A 19679-nucleotide genomic window follows, 5' to 3' on the forward strand; every position below is an offset into this window, starting at 1 on the left:
CAGAGATTTGTTAACTGGTAAGTCATTCTGACTGAATCATTTGATTCAGTGATTTTTTTACTCTTGTAACTCGCTCTGACTAAATCATTTGGATAAGAAATGTATTAACTGGAGACTCACTCTGACTCGATCAATTAAATCAGTGAGTTGTTAACTGGTGACTCACTCTGGCTGAATCATTTGATTCAGTGAGTTTTTATCCTTGTAACTTGCCTGGATTGAATCATTTGAATCAGATATTTGTTAAAAAGAGACTCCCTTTGACTGGATGAACAGTGAGTCATGACACTAGGCTCACTCTGACTGGATTATTCGAATTAGTGAGTTGTTAACTGGAGACCCGTTCTGACTTAATAAATAAAATAGATTCTTTAACTTAAGTCTAATTTAATCAGTTTAAACTGGTAACTCACTCTAACTGGATCATTTGAATCAGGTATTTGTTAACTGGAGGTTCACTTTGATTGGATCATTTGACTCTGTAAGTTGTTAACTGGAGACTGGCTCAGACTGAATAAAGCGAATCAGTAATTTACCTTAATTAAGTCTTATTAAATCATAATTTGTTAACTGTAAACTCGCTCTCACTGGATTAGTTGAATCAGAGATTTGTTACCTGGAGACTCAGTCTGGCTGGCTGAATTGAATCAGTGAGTTGTTAACTGATAACTCAAACTGGCTGAATCATTTGAATGTGAAATTTGTTAACTGGAGACTCTGACAGAATAAATTTAATCAGGGAGTTGTTAATTGGTAACCCACTATGACTGGATACAATGAATCAGTGAGTTGTTAACTGATAAATCGCTCTGACTGAGTCATTTGATTCAGTGAGTTTTTACCTTGTAACTCGCTCAGATTGAATCATTTGAATTAGAGATTTATTAACTGGAGACTCACTCTGACTGGATGCATTGATTCATAACACTAGACTTACCGACTGGATCATTTGCCTCAGCGAGTTGTTAACTGGTAACTCACTCTAACTGGATCAGTACGTTTTAACCTGGTGAACTGATATAATGGTATAATACCCAGAAGAATAAATTGAATCAGCTATTTAACCTAATTAAGACCTAATTAATCAGTTTTAAGAGGTAACTCACTCAGACTGGATCATTTGAAACAGATTAACTGAAAACTCCTGACTGAACAAATTGAATCTGTGAGTTGTTACTGGTAACTCGCTCTGACTACATTATTTGACTCAGTGAGTTTTTATCCTTGCAACTCGCACTGACTGAATAATTTGAATCAGAGAATTTTTAACTGGAAACTTTCTGATAGAATAAATTGAATTAATAAGTTGGAATCTGGTAACTCGCTCTGACCAAATCAATTAATTCAGTGAGTTGTTAACTGTCAATTTGCTCTGACTGAATCATTTGAATCAAAGAATCGTTAACTGGAAAGTCATTGTGACTGATACAGTGAATCATTAACAGGTGAAGATTGAGTCATACTACATATTTTCATACTAGATATCAAAATGTGTAAAACAATATTCGATGAGAGGGGAATAAAACACATTATTATAATCAATGACAAACAAATAATAAAACTCATTTGGAATAAAATAATGAATCGTTCTCAATTAGACCAGAAGCTTGCAATAAAGCAGTAAAAATGAATGAAAGTGTTCACTGTGGTCTAAATCTATTCAACATGCATCTGTCAGCAAGTAGTTAGAGACACAGCTCACGCTAAAGTATAACTTCAGTCCAGATCTCCAGGCACATCGAGAAACATCAAGGAATATGCTGAATGCAAAATATAAACTTTTCTTTTCTCTCCTAGGAGATGTGTCAAGCTTTATGCCAGCAGATCATTTGCAAAACAGCGCAGAACAATGAGCCATTAGTGAGTCATTGTGAGCTGTTACCCGCTGCACTGCAACCAAACAACATCGCTTTCTGTTCCAGCGGATGGAGACTCGTTCCAACACAAACTCATCCAAACACAGACATAGCCAGGCTATCCATGCATGCATCTACAGTTGAAGTCATAATTTAACAGGGAAATGGATTTTCACAGTATATCTGATAATATTATGTTTCTTCTGGAGTTAAGTTTATTAGTTTTATTTCATAACAAGGTTTAGCCAGTCGTTAAAGGGTCACGAAACACCAAGACACATTTTTTGAGATGTTGACAGTCATATACGTGACCCACGCTGCTAAAACACTAGGACACATATATTTCACAAATAAAGTGAACATTCGGTTGTTTTTGCAAAATTTAAGCAAATCCGTTTTTCCTGTTTGAAAAGAAACTTTGAAACTGCGTCACGGCGATTGGATCTTTGCGTGAATTCCAGCGTGTTGACAGGATGTCTGTACCGGACTGTATAACGAGACATCTTTGAGTTTTTAAGCATTGCAGTTTTTCTTTGTTTGTTAAAAAGAGACTCCCTTTGACTGGATGAACAGTGAGTCATGACACTAGGCTCACTCTGACCTAGTCTGAGATCATTTAAATCAGATATTTGTTAACTGGAGGTTCACTTTGACTGGATCATTTGACTCTGTAAGTTGTTAACTGGAGACTGGCTCAGACTGAATAAAGCGAATCAGTTATTTACCTTAATTAAGTCTTATTAAATCATAATTTGTTAACTAGTAACTCTCTGACTGACTGGATTATTTGAATCAGAGATTTGTTATCTGGAGGCTCAGTCTGACTGGCTAAATTGAATCAATGAGTTGTTAACTGGTGACTCGAACTGGCTGAATCATTTAAATTTGAAATTTGTTAACTGGAGACTGACAGAATCAATTTAATCAGGGAGTTGTTAATTGGTAACCCACTATGACTGGATACAATGAATCAGTGAGTTGTTAACTGATAACTTGCTCTGACTGAATCATTCGATTCAGCGAGTTTTTACCTTGTAACTCGCTCTGATTGAATCATTTGAATCAGACATTTGTTAACTGGAGACTCACTCTGACTGGTTGAATTGAGTCATAACACTGGACTTACTTTGACTGGATTGTTTGACTCAGCGAGTTATTAACTGATAACTCGCTCTGACTGAATCATTTGATTCAGTGAGTTTTTGCCTTGTAACTTGCTCTGATTGAATAATTTGATTCAGTGAGTTTTTACCTTGTAACTCCCTCTGATTGAATCATTGAATTAGAGATTTGTCACAGTGACGCGATCCAATCACCGTGACGCAGTTTCAAAGTTTCTTTTCAAACAGGAAGAACGGATTAAGACATAATTAATTAGTTTTTAAGTGGTAACTTACTCAGACTGGATCATATGAAACAGATTAACATTGCAGTTTTTCTTAATTGCTTAGATGCAGCAGACAACTGAAACTCCACCTTTTCAAAACAGTTTACACACAGGCCTAAACAGTGGCGCTCATGGTCAAAATGCAACATTTTACTTGCTAAATACTCTAACAGTGTCATAACATTTACATTTTTTCTAGTTTGCTTTGACCTGGTTAAAGAAACTAGATTCCACTTCATTTTCATTATCACTATCCCAGCAGAGCAGAAGACAGGTCTTGCAAATGTGTAAACCCTTTCTCGTTGGGTTGACACATTTTCCCCACCATTTTTCAAAACAGTTACCACAGATGTCATTCAAGCAGTCCAAACTCCATTGTTTTAGCTATGGTAACCAAACAGAAACCATCTATTCCTAACCATTAGAAACCAACAAGATCAGCATGAATTCACTGAAGCACCAGTTTGACACTCCGTCACACAAATCTTCAGTTAGCAATCAGTCTGCAAACCAAAACGGTGGAGGTCTATGTTCTGTACAAGTATGGATGGAGGAGGTCAATAGTGGCTATGTCCTATACTCCCAATAGATTTGACTGTATATTGGTTTACATGTGTTTTCTCTAATATTTACAGTTTTTTTTTTTCAGTTTTCAGCCACAGTTTGAAAAAAGTCATGAATTCAATAGAAATGTAATCAAAGCATTTCTTATTCTGGATCCAATTCTTTGCAAAATGGCAAATTTAACAGCCCAAATAGACAGACAACAAACGGCATTGGCAATAGGCTACAATGGCAAGCAATGGTGCACATGGCCACATGCGGCCTGCTGGACTTCTTTGATCGGCCAGCATTAAGTATTTATTTAATTTAAATTCAACCGCAAACAGGGCCTTGCAATGTGCAGGTCTGATATTGCGAGTTCACAAAAAAAAAAGACTTTCAGATATAGTGTCTTGTTTTGCGCAATCAGTTTCGTTATTTCAAATGGATATGCGTGGGTTCATCGCGCAAATAGGAAGGGATGCACATGTGGTATGTCATGCTCACAGTTTACAGGTGTGGCATGTTGAAAAAATCTTAACATTTTAGAGTGCCACGAGCGAACCAAGAGTCATGTGACAGGAACCAACAAGGCAGCTTCACGCTTTGTATGAAATTACACAGTTATAAAGGAAGACTAATTACCTCAGATTAACGATTTATCAAATCCAGATACAGACCCTCTCTCAGTAATGATCATTACATCACATATACACCTCACATTCAAGCTGTCAAATTGTCTGACTTCAGTGCACTTGCTCAGCTCAACATAGGCTAGAATTCTCTCTCTGAACATAAAAAAAAAATCAATCAATCAAATCAATCAATCAATTAAGATAGAATCAAGATAGACAGACAGACAGATAAATAAATGATTAAATAAATAAATAAATAAATAAATAAATAAATAAATAAATAAATAAATAAATAAATAAATAAATAAATAAATAAATAAATAAATAAAAATTAACTAAGATGAAGCCAACAAACAAATAACCCTGTGGCATTTATATGAAGTTGATATTGTGATGCTGGTCTTAAAATACTTTCAAATACTTTTTTGCGTGTGAAATTGATTCTTTTTTTAAATTTTAGAGTTTTTATGAATGTTTATTAATAATATTAATATTATTATAATATATTAATATTAATAATTTCACAGAATGTTTTCTATTTTAAAACACATAAAACCCAGATTCTAATGTGGCCCCTTGGAAAAATCAATTGCCCATGCAGCTAAACCATGTATAATCTTGTAAACTACACAATTTTTTAACTTGATGTTTTCCCAACTAAGCAGGTTATGGGTTTTTAAAATATACAGTTATGAAAACAAAGCAGTTTTTTTTTTTATCTAAAATGTTAAGTTCTTGTTTATATAATAATTGCGGAGGTTTAAAAACTGTAGATTTTGTGTCAGACCAACTTATCAGACAATAATGTGTGTAAGGGAGGATAATAGAAATTAAATCCATCTTTGCAGCCTTATTTGATTAAGAATTTCTAATAAATCTCAAATTAACTATATTCAAGTTTGCATTGTTGAAGAAAGTCTTATTTGTTCTGTTTCTTCTAGATTAAAAAATAAAAAAATTAGGTCAATATTATTAGCATTTTTTTCAGATTGTCTACAGAACAAACCACTGTTATATAATTATTAGCCTAATTACTCTAACTTGCCTAATTAACCTAGTTAATCCTTAAAATTTCACTTGAATACTAGCACCTTGAAAAGTGAAAATCTAGTAAATATTATGTACTGTCATCATGGCAAAGATAAGATAAATTAGTTATTAGAAATTACTTATTAAAACTATTATGCTTAAAAAATGTGTTGAAAAGAACTGCTCTATGTTAAACATAAATTGGGGGCATAATAGTTCTGTCTTCAATGCTATGTGTGCAAAAAAAAAAAAAAAAAAAATCTTTCTGAAATCAATAGACTAGCCTTCAGACCACTTCTGTGTGATATCAATTCAAGGCCGTGTCAGGACGCCTCACGCTCAACCATGCGAAAACTCCTTTCTCTAGCAGACACTTGTGTCCTCTATTAAAGTACAAGGATTCAAAGAACTCTCTGAGAAAAACGCTATTCTGTCTGCACAGGGAACAATCCATTTATGGGTAATGGACTTTTGACTGGTTTGTGGGATCCTGCTGTGTCACTACCAGATTCATTGAGTAGCTTGCGGTGAGCATTATTTATATATGTCTAATAAAATTGTATAAAAATAAAAATATTACATGATTTCTGTTAGTTGTAGTCAACAAGACATGTCATATTTATAATTACACAAGTAAAACAACATTATTTTACATGTAAAAAAATATTAGTTAATCAAGCACAATAAATATGCATGTAACTTGAAATTTAAAGTGTAATATTGATGTACACTGTGAAAATATATCTTATTTTAGTTTCCATATTTTGTGATTCATAACTGTTTTAAGTGAAGTTTACCAGTAAATATATACTGGTTTGCTCCACATCTGAATGAATCTGATCTCACAAATCCTTCTTTCTTTAGTTGCCTGAGTAAATCACGCTTTACCTGACAGCTTTTCTCTCTCAGAAATAGTCAAGAAGAGGGAACAACTTCTTTCCATGTTGGTGAGTTTATAGATTTGCATGTAAACCCATGAAACAGACACCTGTAATGAGGTGATTCTGATAGTTCATTTGATTGTGTCTCATCAGGCAGTGTGAAAGGTCACAGAAATGCCTTACATCTGCTTCTTTTATTAGCGAAAGGTCATTCAACACTCCTCGATTCCTGTCAGATTATTCAGTACAACAGGCTGCAAAGGCATTTTGTGTTTCCTTACAGCACCATCTGTTAGCATTATTCAAACACTGATTTATTATAGTGCTTAATCATATTCTGAATGTTTCCATCTTCATAGTTTCAGTTTGTTATTTACATTTTAGCTCAAGTTTTATTAACAAATTTCCTGTAATTTCCTGTGTTATTGTTATTTCTATCCATCCTTCCATCCATCATTTAATCTATCTAAATATCTGTCTGTCTGTCTGTCCGTCTCTTTATTTATCTGTTCAGGTACTACTCGATTTCAACATTATTTAAGGTACATACAAGAGGGGACCTGAAAAATGTCCCCCTTTGGCTCTAGGTCCCTGTTAGGGGGTGTAATGTGAAATGTGATTTAATTGAGCAAAATAAGAGGGATTATTAAAAGTGCATGCACACTGATGCTCATATATTTATTTATTTATTTTTTAAACTTTAACATGCACTGTAAAAAAATTATAATAATTATGGGACTATATTTCACTTACCGGCCACTTTATTAGGTACACCTTACTAGTACTGGGGTGGACCGCCTTTTGCCTTCAGAACTAGCTTAATATGGTTATTTTCTCTTTTTTGGACTATTCAATGTGATTCCTAAAGATGATTGTGCATGAAAATCTCAGTAGATTAGCAGTTTCTGAAATACTCAGACCAGCCAGTCTGGCATTAACAACCATGCCACTTTCAAAGTCACTTAAATCACCTTTATTCACCATTTTGATGCTCGGTTTCAACTGCAGTAGATCGTCTTGACCATGTCTACATGCCTAAATGCATTGAAATGTGATTGGCTGAATAAAAATTTTCGTTAAAGAGCAGTTGGACAGGTGTACCTAATAAAGTGGCCAGTGAGTGTAAAAAAATAGGTCTATTAAAAAAATAGAAAATGTACTGACAGCTCATTGCAAGGTTTTTGTACTGTAATATAAAACACCAAAACAGACAATATATCACTTTAAACAATTAAAAATATTAATAAGTCACTTCTTTAAACTTTTTAAGGATAAACATTGAAAGACAGAGGTCTGTCTCATAATGCAATTAACAAACAGAAATAAACGTAAAAAAAATTAAAACATGAATCACAAAATATGAAACACTGCTAATATACTCATATGTTTTACAGTGTGTACTGTATATTTCGGCTCATAGACAGATAAAGGGGTTGTTCCCACGATGCAGATGTGACTGTACCTTGGCAGCTGGGCAGAGCTCTGTTCCACTCAGGCCTGTTGGTGGCGCCCATGACGCAGGTGAGGCTGGAATATCCCTGTAGCTGGTAGCCTGGATCACAGTGGAAGGTCACAGTGGAGCCCAGCTTATAGTCTCCACCCAACCGCGTGCCATTCATCACGCTGCCCGGGTCAAAACAGGCCTCACGCAGTTTAGCTATACGGGAGAGGAACACAAGACATATGGCGAATGATAAAGCTGAAGAAGATGAAACGAAATGCCAAGCGGTGAGTCACTGTCAACCTTTCAAACTTTCCAGTTTTTGTGGTCAAGCGTCTTAAAATAGTATATCACGGCCATCTTAAAGGAACAGGGCACATGAAAAGGAACACTCTGTCAGCATTTGGTCAACGCAGTCAATACAAATCGATATGTGCAGCGCTCCAGAGCACGAATACAGATTGAGCAAACACTAAACACACACACACACATATGGGTTGTTTTTAAAGAAAATTAGTTATATTTGCACCCGCTTTGAATGTTATCACTCAATTGAATGGGCATTATCAGTGGTTATCAGCTGATAGATATGGGCAAATAGGGGCTTAAAAGGCTGTTATCATCCATCCACATAATTAATCAGCTATACTAATAGAAAAGACTCCAGATCCAGATCTGTTTTTATAGTACTGTGATGGTTGGGTTTAGGGTTGGGGTTGGGGTAGACACTAATAAAATACAATTAATTAGAAATTTAATAAATGATATAAATAATTCTTGTTAACTTCCGGCCACAGCTATAGATATCAGCTATAGATATTGATCTATCTATAGATGATCAACCATGTGGATGGATGATAACAGCCTTCTGAGCCTACCAGTAGGTCCCATAGCTATCTGAAAACAGCTGATAACGGCAATTCAATCGAGTGAAAACAATCGAGTTGGCTGTATATTTATGTAGTTTGAAGTCTGTGACAGTCCATAATACTAATTCTATTCATTTTAGTCATGTGTGATAATGAAAATTCAAGGTGACGTCAACAGCATACCTTTGTATTCCAGATGGAAGCCTGTGTAGCTGACTGACCCATCACTGCGGAAGGCGATGTGCATGATGTTGGAGCTACTTTCAACCTTTTCTGGCAACTTGCTGTCTTGGAAGGTGCCGATCAGATGACTGTTGCTGTGAGGTCCGTCGTAGATGTATAAGAAGTCATAATTGGGCTCAATGCTAAAACTGAGAGAAGACATGGAAAGAATCAAAACACTGCAAATTAAATTATCTATTGACTTTTGCAGTGGCACAATAAATAAAAATATTTTTCAATTAACAGTTTCTGTATTTTGTGATTCACAAGTATTTTCTGTTTGTTTACGGTTATGATTTGCATTATGGGATGTTCATCTCTGGTCTGTTGACTTTTGATGTTGAAAATTCAACTATGAAGTTGGACAAAGTGACTTTTTAGTTACCTTTTAGTTTAAAACAATATATAATTCATTCATTCATTCATTCATTCATTCATTCATTCATTCATTTATTCACTCATTCACTCTTTCATTCACTCATTCATTTATTCATTCATTCATTCATTCATTCATTCATTTATTCTCCTTCGGCTTAGTCCTTTATTTATCAGGGGTCACCACAGTGAATAAACCACCAATTATTCCAGCATTTATTTTACACCGTGGATGCCCTTCCAGCCGCAACCCAGTACTGGGAAACACTCATACACTCTCACATTCACACACTAAGGTCAATTTAGTTACTCCACAGAGAAATGCCAACTGACCCAGCCAGGACTTGAACCAGCAACCTTTTTGCTGTGAGGCAACAGTGCTTACCACTGAGCCACCATGCTGCGCCTAACAATATATTAGATAAGAACAGCCATTATAGAATTATATTTAATATATTAGATAAAAACAGTCAAGGGAATTTATCATTACCAGCTTTTTGTACTTCAATTTACCACCAATACATACACACACACACACACACACACACGCACACGCACACGCACACGCACACGCACACGCACACGCACACGCACACGCACACGCACACACACACACACATATATATATATATATATATATATATATATAATTTTTTTTGTTATTTTTTTTATTAAAACAATGTCTTAAAAAAAAAATGTTTCCCAACTTTTCAACATCAAACGTTTTTTGAAGGAAACATAAATAAATAAGCATAAATAAACTTTTTTTTTTTTATCATTGATAATCATAATATTTTTTTCCTATATTGTAGAAATAAATTATATTTCAAAAAATATTCACACATACTGTAAGGGGCCGACTATATCGAATGCGCTTTTTGAATGATTTACTATCGGGTGCGAGCATTTTGTGCTTATGTGCCCTACGTGCCTTATGTTTTAACCACCAGCTATGTCTCGCATTTTTGTCGATGCGTGCTGTGCGTCCACAGTTGAAAAAAAGTAAAAAGAGAGAAGAGAGACTTACTGCTGAAAAAAAACTGCTTAAACCAGACTAGGCTGGTTGGGTGGTTTTAGCTTGTGGACCAGCCTGGTTTTAGAGGGGTTTTGGTCATTTCCAGGCTGGTTTTCAGCCATTTCCAGCCTGGTCTTAGCTGGTCAGACTGGAAAATGACCAGCTAATACCAGCTTGATCAGCTGGTTTGGCTGGGCAAGCTGGTTTCACCTGGTCATCTCCCACCCTAACCAGCTAAGACCAGGTTGGACATGGCTGGAAACCAGCCTGGAAACGGCCAAAACCCATCTAAAACCAGGCTGGTCCACCAGCTAAAACCAGCTAACCAGCTTTTTTTTTTCTTTTTTTTCTTCAGGAGGGTAGTGGTCACTGTTTCAAGTTATCCAGAGCTGTATGACTTTACAAATCTTAAATATCATTATCATCACAATATTGTTAAATATTACAACTTATTATAACAATTATAATAAATATTATAACAATATCAACAGCAACACTCACACACAAAACAAAACTGAATTAAAGCTGCAAGCAGCGATGATAGGGACCTCGCACCCGGGCTCACCGCCACCCGGTGGCCTCAGGATGACAGAAATCAGTGAACAATAATATCTTAAGCTGATATATATAAAAAACTTGAGAAAATCACAGATTTATGCCAAACTTCCTTCTGTCAGTAGGTGGCGCTAGGACTGTGACTCAATATTGCAATGTAGATTTGTTAAGGAGATAAATTTAATCAACCATGTGAAGTTTCAGGCTGATTGGACATTGTGTGGTTAAGTTATAAGGACTTCCTGTTTCATGGCGAAGCGTTGAGGTTTGTCATGCCACCACATACACGCCCCTCTGCGAAAACTCTAGATCTTCATATTATATCATCGCTTGAGCTTTCAGATACACAACCAACCAAATTTGGTGCTGATATGAAAACATTTGTGGAATGAGTTTATTACTTTGTAAATCATGACATTTTCTGTGGCCAGCAGGTGGCGCTGTAACTGTATCTGGATATCGGCATGTAAACTTGTTCTGGTCTGGACTTATATTAACATGTGAATTTTGAGGCAGATCGGATAATGCATGCCTGAGTTATAATGACTTCCGGTTTTGTGGCGAATCGTTAAAGTTTGCGAGGCCGCCACGGACACGCCCATCGACAAAAACTCTAAAGCTTCGCAATTTAACATCGACAAGGCCTTTAGATAACAAAACCCAATTTTGGTGTCGATAGCATAAAATCCCTAGGAGGAGTTTGTTAAGATACAAAGCCTGGAAATGGCAAAAATGCCACTTATTTGCCGCAGGAAGTTAAAAATATCCGACTTCCTGTTGGGTTTGAGTTATGGCTCCAAGAGACTTTTTCGTATGTTTTGGCATGTTTAAGGTGTGTGCCAATTTTCGTGCATGTGCATGATTCGTAGATCAGGGGCTCGTCCGTTTAATTTTTCTAGGTGGCGCTGTCGAGTCATTTTGCCATGCCCACTTCATTATTGTTATGAGGATGTGTTCAAGAGATGACGTTTATCAACCATGTGAAGTTTCAGGCAGAGCTGACATTGTGTGCTTGAGTTATAAGGACTTCCTGTTCCATGGCGAAGCTTTGAGGTTTGTCATGCCGCCACGGACACGCCCCTCTGCGAAAACTCTAGATCTTCACAATATATCATCGCTAGAGCTTTCAGATAAAACAACCCAAATTTGGTGCTGATACGAAAAAATTTGTGGGAGGAGTTTGTTATGATGTAAAACATGTCATTTCCTGTGGCCAGCAGGTGGCGCTGTAACTGTATCTGGATATCGGCATGTAAACGTTTTCAGGTCAGGGCTCTTATCAAACGTGTGAATTTTGAGGCAGATCGGATAATGCATGCCTGAGTTATAACGACTTCCTGTTTTGTGGCGAATCGTCAAAGTTTGCGAGGCCGCCACGGACACGCCCATCGACAAAAACTCTAAAGCTTCGCAATTTAACATCGCCAAGGCCTTTAGATGACAAAACCCCATTTTGGTGTCGATCGGATAAAATCCCTAGGAGGAGTTCGTTAAAATACAACGCCTGGAAATGGCAAAAATGCCACTTTTTCGTCGCAGGAAGTCAAAAATATCCAACTTCCTGTTGGGTTTGAGATATGGCTCCAAGAGACTTTTTTGTATGTTTTGGCATGTTTGAGGTGTGGGCCAATTTTCGTGCATGTGCGTGATTCGTGGATCGGGGGCTTGTCCGTTTAATTTTTCTAGGTGGCGCTGTCGAGTCATTTTGCCACGCCCACTTCCGAAGACCATAAAAAACGTAAATTTTCGCCACTTCTGAGGTGTGTGCAAAGTTGCGTGAGTTTTCGGGCATGTTTAGCCCCTCAAAATCGCGATTCATTGGAGAGAAGAATAATAATAATAATAAACGGAGCAATTCCAATAGGGCCTTGCACCGTTCGGTGCTCGGTCCCTAATAAACGGAGCAATTCCAATAGGGCCTTGCACCGTTCGGTGCTCGGTCCCTAATAAACGGAGCAATTCCAATAGGGCCTTGCACCGTTCGGTGCTCGGTCCCTAATAATAATAATTAAAGCTGCAAGCAGCGATGATAGGGACCTCGCACCCGGGCTCACCGCCGCCCGGTGACCTTCCGATGACAGAGAACAGCGAACAATAATAATTTAAGCCAATATATAAAAAAAGATCTATGAAAATCACAGATTTATGCCAAACTTCCTCCTGTCAGCAGGTGGCGCTATAACTGTGACTTAAGATTGGCATGTAGATGTCTTCCGGAGAGGAATCTTATCAACCATGTGAAGTTTCAGGCACATGGGACATTGTGTGGCTGAGGTATAAGCCAAACTACCTTCTGCCAGCAGGTGGCGTTATGACTGACTCAATATTGTTATGTGGATGTGTTCAGGAGCGGACTTTTATCAACCATCTGAAGTTTCAGGCAGATCAGAGATTGTGTGGAGATTGTGTTTAAAGACAAACTACATTCTGCCAGCAGGTGGCGCTATGAAAGACTCAATATTATTATGTAGATGTGTTTAGGAGAGGACTTTAATCAACCATGTGACATTTTAGGCAGATCTGACATTGTGTGGCCGAGTTACAAGCCAAACTACCTTCTGCCAGCAGGTGGCGCTATGACTAACTCAATATTGTTATGTGGATGTGTTCAGGAGAGGACTTTTATCAATCATGTGAAGTTTCAGGCAGATCAGACATTGTGTGGTTGAGTTATAAGAAATTCCTGTTCCATGGCGAAGCGTTGAGGTTTGTCATGCCACCACAGACACGCCCCTCTGCAAAAACTCTAGATCTTCACAATATATCATCGCTAGAGCTTTCAGATGACACCACTCTATTTTGGTGCTGATACGGGAAAGTTTGTGGTAGGTGTTTGTTACAGTGTCAAACATGTCATTTCCTGTGGCCAGCAGGTGGCGCTATAACTGTAACTGGATATCGGCACGTAAACCTGTTCAAGTCGGGACTGTTATTAAATGTGTGAATTTTGAGGCAGATCGAATATTGCATGCCAGAGTTATAAAGACTTCCTGTTTTGTGGCGAATCATCAAAGTTTGCGAGGCCGCCACGGACACGCCCATCGATGAAAACTCTAAAGCTTCGCAATTTAACATCACCAAGGCTTTAAGATGACAAAACCCAATTTTGGTGTTTATCAGATAAAATCCCTAGGAGGAGTTCGTTAAAATACAACACCTGAAAATGGCAAAAGCGCCACTTTTTCGCCATAGGAAGTTAAAAATATCCGACTTCCAGTTGGGTTTGAGATATGGCTCCAAGAGACTTTTTCGTATGTTTTGCCATGTTTGAGGTGTGTGCCAATTTTCATGCATGTGCATGATTCGTAGATCGGGGGCTCGTCCGTTTAATTTTTCTAGGTGGCGCTGTCGAGTCATTTTGCCACGCCCACTTCAATATTGTTATGTGGATGTGTTCAAGAGATGACGTTTATCAATCATGTGAAGTTTCAGGCAGATCGGACATTGTGTGGTTGAGTTATAAGGACTTCCTGTTCCATGGCGAAGCGTTGAGGTTTGTCATACCGCCACGGACACACCCCTCTGCGAAAACTCTAGATCTCTACAATATATCATCGCTAGAGCTTTCAGATGACACCACTCAATTTTGCTGCTGATACGATAAAATTTGTGGGAGGAGTTTGTTACGCCGTAAATCATGACATTTCCTGTGGCCAGCAGGTGGCGCTGTAACTGTATCTGGATATTGGCATGTAAACGTGTTTAGGTCAGGACTCTTATCAAGCGTGTGGATTTTGAGGCAGATCGGGTAATGCATGCCTGAGTTATAACGACTTCCTCTTTTGTGGCGAATCGTCAAAGTTTGCGAGGCCGCCACGGACACGCCCATCGATGAAAACTCTAAAGCTTCGCAATTTAACATCGCCAAGGCCTTTAGATGACAAAACCCAATTTTGGTGTCGATCGGATAAAATTCCTAGGAGGAGTTCGTTAAAATACAACGCCTGGAAATGGCAAAAACGCCACTTTTTCGCCGCAGGAAGTTAAAAATATTCAACTTCCTGTTGGGTTTGAGATATGGCTCCAAGAGACTTTTTCGTATGTTTTGGCATGTTTGAGGTGTGTGCCAATTTTCATGCATGTGCGTGATTCGTATATCGGGGGCTCGTCCGTTTAATTTTTCTAGGTGGCGCTGTCGAGTCATTTTGCCACGCCCACTTCCGAAGCCCATAACAAACGTAAATTTTCGCCACTTCTGAGGCGTGTGCAAAGTTTCGTGAGTTTTCGGGCATGTTTAGCCCCTCAAAACCGCGATTCATTCCGCGGAAGAAGAAGAAGAAGAAGAAGAATAATAATAAACAGAGCAATTCCAATAGGGCCTACGCACCGTTTCGGTGCTCGGTCCCTAATAAACGGAGCAATTCCAATAGGGCCTTGCACCGTTCGGTGCTCGGTCCCTAATAAACGGAGCAATTCCAATAGGGCCTTGCACCGTTCGGTGCTCGGTCCCTAATAATAAACGGAGCAATTCCAATAGGGCCTACGCACCGTTTCGGTGCTCGGTCCCTAATTAAAGCTGCAAGCAGCGATGATAGGGACCTCGCACCCGGGCTCACCGCCGTCCGGTGGCCTCAGGATGACAGAGAACAGCGAACAATATTAATTTAAGCCGATGTATATAAAGAACCCGAGAAAATCACAAATTTATGTCAAACTTCCTCCTGTCACCAGGTGGCGCTATGACTGTGACTCAAGATTGGCATGTAGATGTCTTCAGTAGAGGAATCTTATCCACCATGTGAATTTTCAGCCAGATCAGACATTGTGTGGCTGAGTTATAAGCCAAACTACCTTCTACCAGCAGGTGGCGCTATGAAAGACTCAATATAATTATGTAGATGTGCACGGGAGAGTACTTTCATCAACCATGTGAAGTTTCAGGCTGATCGGATATTGTGTGGTTGAGTTATAATGCAAACTACCTTCTGCCAGCAAGTGGCGCTATAACTGACTCAAGATTGGCATGTAGATGCCTTCAGTAGAAGAATTTAATCAACCATGTGAAGTTTCAGGCAGGTCAGACATTGTGTGGCTAAGTTATGAGCCAAACTACCCTCTGGCAGCAGGTGGCGCTATGACTGACTCAATATTGTTCTGTGGATGTGTTTAGGAGAAGAATTTTATCAACCATGTGAAGTTTCAGGCAGATCGGACATTGTGTGGTGTAGTTATAAGGACTTCCTGTTCCATGGCGAAGCATTGAGGTTTTTCATGCCGCCACGGACTCACCCCTCTGCAAAAACTCTAGATCTTCACAATATATCATCGCTAGAGCTTTCAGATGACAAGACCCAATTTTGGTGCTGATACAATAAAATTTGGTGAAGTAGTATGTTACAATGTAAAACATGTCATTTCCTGTGGCCAGCTGGTGGCGCTATAACTGTATCTGGATATTGGCTTGTAAATGTGTTCAGGTCAGGACTCTTATCAAACCTGTGAATTTTGAGGCAGATTGGATAATGCATGCTTGAGTTATAACGACTGCCTGTTTTGTGGCGAATGGTCAAAGTTTGCAAGGCCGCCACGGACACGCCCATCTATAAAAACTCAAAAGCTGCGCAATTTAACATCGCCAAGGCCTTTAGATGACAAAACCAAATTTTGGTGTTGATCGGATAAAATCCCTTGGAGGAGTTCGTTAAAATACAACGCCTGGAAATGGCAAAAATGCCACTTATTCGCCGAAGGAAGTTAAAAATATCCTACTTCCTGTTGGGTTTGAGTTATGGCTCCAAGAGACTTTTTCATATATTTTGGCATGTTTGAGGTGTGTGCCAATTTTCGTGCATGTGCGTGATTCGTAGATTGGGGGCTCGTCCGTTTAATTTTTCTAGGTGGCGCTGTCGAGTCATTTTGCCACGCCCACTTCAATATTGTTATGAAGATGTGTTCAGGAGAGGACTTTTATCAACCTTGTGAAGTTTCAGGCAGATCGCACATTGTGTGGTTGAGTTATAAGGACTTCCTGTTCCATGGCGAAGCGTTGTGCCTTGTCGTGCCGCCATGGACACGCCCCTCTCCGAAAACTCTAAATCTTTACAATATAACATCGCTAGAGTTTTCAGATAACACCACTCAAATTTGGTGCTGATACGATATAATTTGTGGGAGTTAGTTTGGTTCAGTGTAAAACATGTCATTTCCTGTGGCCAGCAGGTGGCACTATAACTATATCTGGATATTGGCATGTAAACGTGTTCAGGTCAAGACTCTTATTAAACGTGTGAATTTTGAGGCAGATCGGATAATGCATGTCTGAGTTATAACGACTTCCTGTTTTGTGGCGAATCATCAAAGTTTGCGAGGCCGCCACGGACACACCCATCGACGAAAACTCTAAAGCTTCGCAATTTAACATCGCCAAGGCCTTTAGATGACAAAACCCAATTTTGGTGTCGATCGGATAAAATCCCTAGGAGGAGTTCGTTAAAATACAACGCCTGGAAATGGCAAAAACGCCACTTTTTCGCCGCAGGAAGTCAAAAATATCCGACTTCCTGTTGGGTTTGAGATATGGCTCCAAGAGACTTTTTCGTATGTTTTGGTGTGTTTGAGGTGTGTGCCAATTTTCGTGCATGTGCGTGATTCGTATATCGGGGGCTCGTCCGTTTAATTTTTCTAGGTGGCGCTGTCGAGTCATTTTGCCACGCCCACTTCCGAAGCCCATAACAAACGTAAATTTTCGCCACTTCTGAGGCGTGTGCAAAGTTTCGTGAGTTTTCGGGCATGTTTAGCCCCTCAAAACCGCGATTCATTCCGCGGAAGAAGAAGAAGAAGAAGAAGAATAATTAAAGCTGCAAGCAGCGATGAAAGGGACCTCGCACCCAGGCTCACCGCCGCCCGGTAGCCTCAGGATAACAGAGAACAGCGAACAATATTAATTTCAGCCGATATATATAAAGAACCTGAGAAAAATCACAGATTTATGCCAAACTTCCTCCTGTCAGCAGGTGGCGCTATAACTGTGACTCAAGATCGGCATGTAGATGTCTTTAGGAGAGGCATCTCATCTAACCTATGAATTTTCAGGCAGATCGGACATTGTGTGGCTGAGTTATAAGCCAAACTACCTTCTGCCAGCAGGTGGCGTTATGACTGACTCAATATTGTTATGTGGATGTGTTCAGGAGTGGACTTTTATCAACCATGTGAAGTTTCAGGCAGATATGAGATTGTGTGGAGATTGTGTTATAAGACAAACTACATTCTGCCAGCAGGTGGCGCTATTAAAGACTCAATATTATTATGTAGATGTGCTCAGGAGAGGACTTTTATCAACCATGTGAAGTTTCAGGCAGATCGGACATTGTGTGGCTGAGTTATAAGCCAAACTACCTTCTGCCAGCAGGTGGCGCTATGACTGACCCAATATTGTTATGTATATTTGTTCAGGAGAGGACTTTTATCAACCATGTGAAGTTTCAGGCAGATCAGACATTGTGTGGTTCAGTTATAATAACTTCCTGTTCCATGGCGAAGCGTTGAGGTTTGTCATGCCGCCACGGACACGCCCCTCTTCAAAAACTCTAGATCTTCACATTATATCATCGCTTGAGCTTTCAGATAACACAACCCAAATTTGGTGCTGATACGAAAAAATTTGTGGAAGGAGTATATTACTCTGTAAATCATGACATTTCCCGTGGCCAGCAGGTGGCGCTATAACTGTATCTGGATATCGGCATGTAAACGTGTTCTGGTCTGGACTTATATTAAACATGTGAATTTTGAGGCAGATCGGATAATGCATGCCTGAGTTATAATCACGTCCGGTTTTGTGGCGAATCGTCAAAGTTTGCGAGGCCGCCACGGACACGCCCATCGACAAAACCTCTAAAGCTTCGCAATTTAACATCGCCAAGGCCTTTAGATGACAAAACCCAATTTTGGTGTCGATAGGATAAAATCCCTAGGAGGAGTTCGTTAAGATACAAAGCCTGGAAATGGCAAAAATGCCACTTATTTGCCGCAGGAAGTTAAAAATATCCGACTTCCTCTTGGGTTTGAGATATGGCTCCAAGAGACTTTTTCGTATGTTTTGACGTGTTTGAGGTGTGTGCCAATTTTCGTGCATGTGCGTGATTCGTAGATCAGGGGCTCGTCCGTTTAATTTTTATAGGTGGCGCTGTCGAGTCATTTTGCCACGCCCACTTCATTATTGTTATGAGGATGTGTTCAGGAGAGGACTTTTATCAACCATCTGAAGTTTTAGGCAGATTGGACATTGTGTGGTTGAGTTATAAGGACTTCCTGTTCCATGGCGAAGCGTTGAGGTTTGTCATGCCGCCACGGACACACCCCTCTGCAAAAACTCTAGATCTTCACAATATATCATTGCTAGGGCTTTCAGATAACACCACTCAAATTTGGTGCGGACACGAAAAAATTTGTGGGAGGAGTTTGTTACGATGTAAAACATGTCATTTCCTGTAGCCAGCAGGTGGCGCTATAACTGTATCTGGATATCGGCAAGTACACGTGTTCAGGTTAGGACTCTTATCAAACGTGTGATTTTTGAGGCAGATCGGATAATGCATGCCTGAGTTATAACGACTTCCTGTTTTGTGGCGAATCGTCAAAGTTTGCGAGGCCGCCACAGACACGCCCATCGACAAAAACTCTAAAGCTTCGCAATTTAACATCGCCAAGGCCTTTAGATGACAAAACCCAATTTTGGTGTCGATCGGATAAAATCCCTAGGAGGAGTTCGTTAAAATACAACGCCTGGAAATGGCAAAAACGCCACTTTTTCGCCGCAGGAAGTCAAAAATATCCGACTTCCTGTTGGGTTTGAGATATGGCTCCAAGAGACTTTTTCGTATGTTTTGGTGTGTTTGAGGTGTGTGCCAATTTTCGTGCATGTGCGTG

General features: G+C 39.2%; 1 protein-coding gene across 3 annotated transcripts in view; it reads right to left on the bottom strand.

Annotated features, from left to right (window-relative positions):
• csmd3a (CUB and Sushi multiple domains 3a) overlaps positions 1-19679 on the bottom strand; it is a 647261-nt gene that overhangs the window by 314282 nt on the left and 313300 nt on the right. For all 3 annotated transcript variants that reach the window (XM_087287879.1, XM_087287878.1, XM_087287880.1), the window contains 2 exons: positions 8825-9012; positions 7794-7988 (listed from right to left, as the gene is read on the bottom strand). In XM_087287879.1, coding sequence (XP_087144005.1) covers positions 7794-7988; positions 8825-9012 — 383 coding nt within the window. The remainder of the gene's footprint in view (positions 1-7793; positions 7989-8824; positions 9013-19679) is intronic.

The sequence above is a fragment of the Danio rerio genome, chromosome 16 (assembly GCF_052040795.2).
Source record: "Danio rerio strain M-AB ecotype USA chromosome 16, GRCz13ab, whole genome shotgun sequence".
In the NCBI taxonomy this organism is placed as follows: Eukaryota; Metazoa; Chordata; class Actinopteri; order Cypriniformes; family Danionidae; genus Danio; species Danio rerio.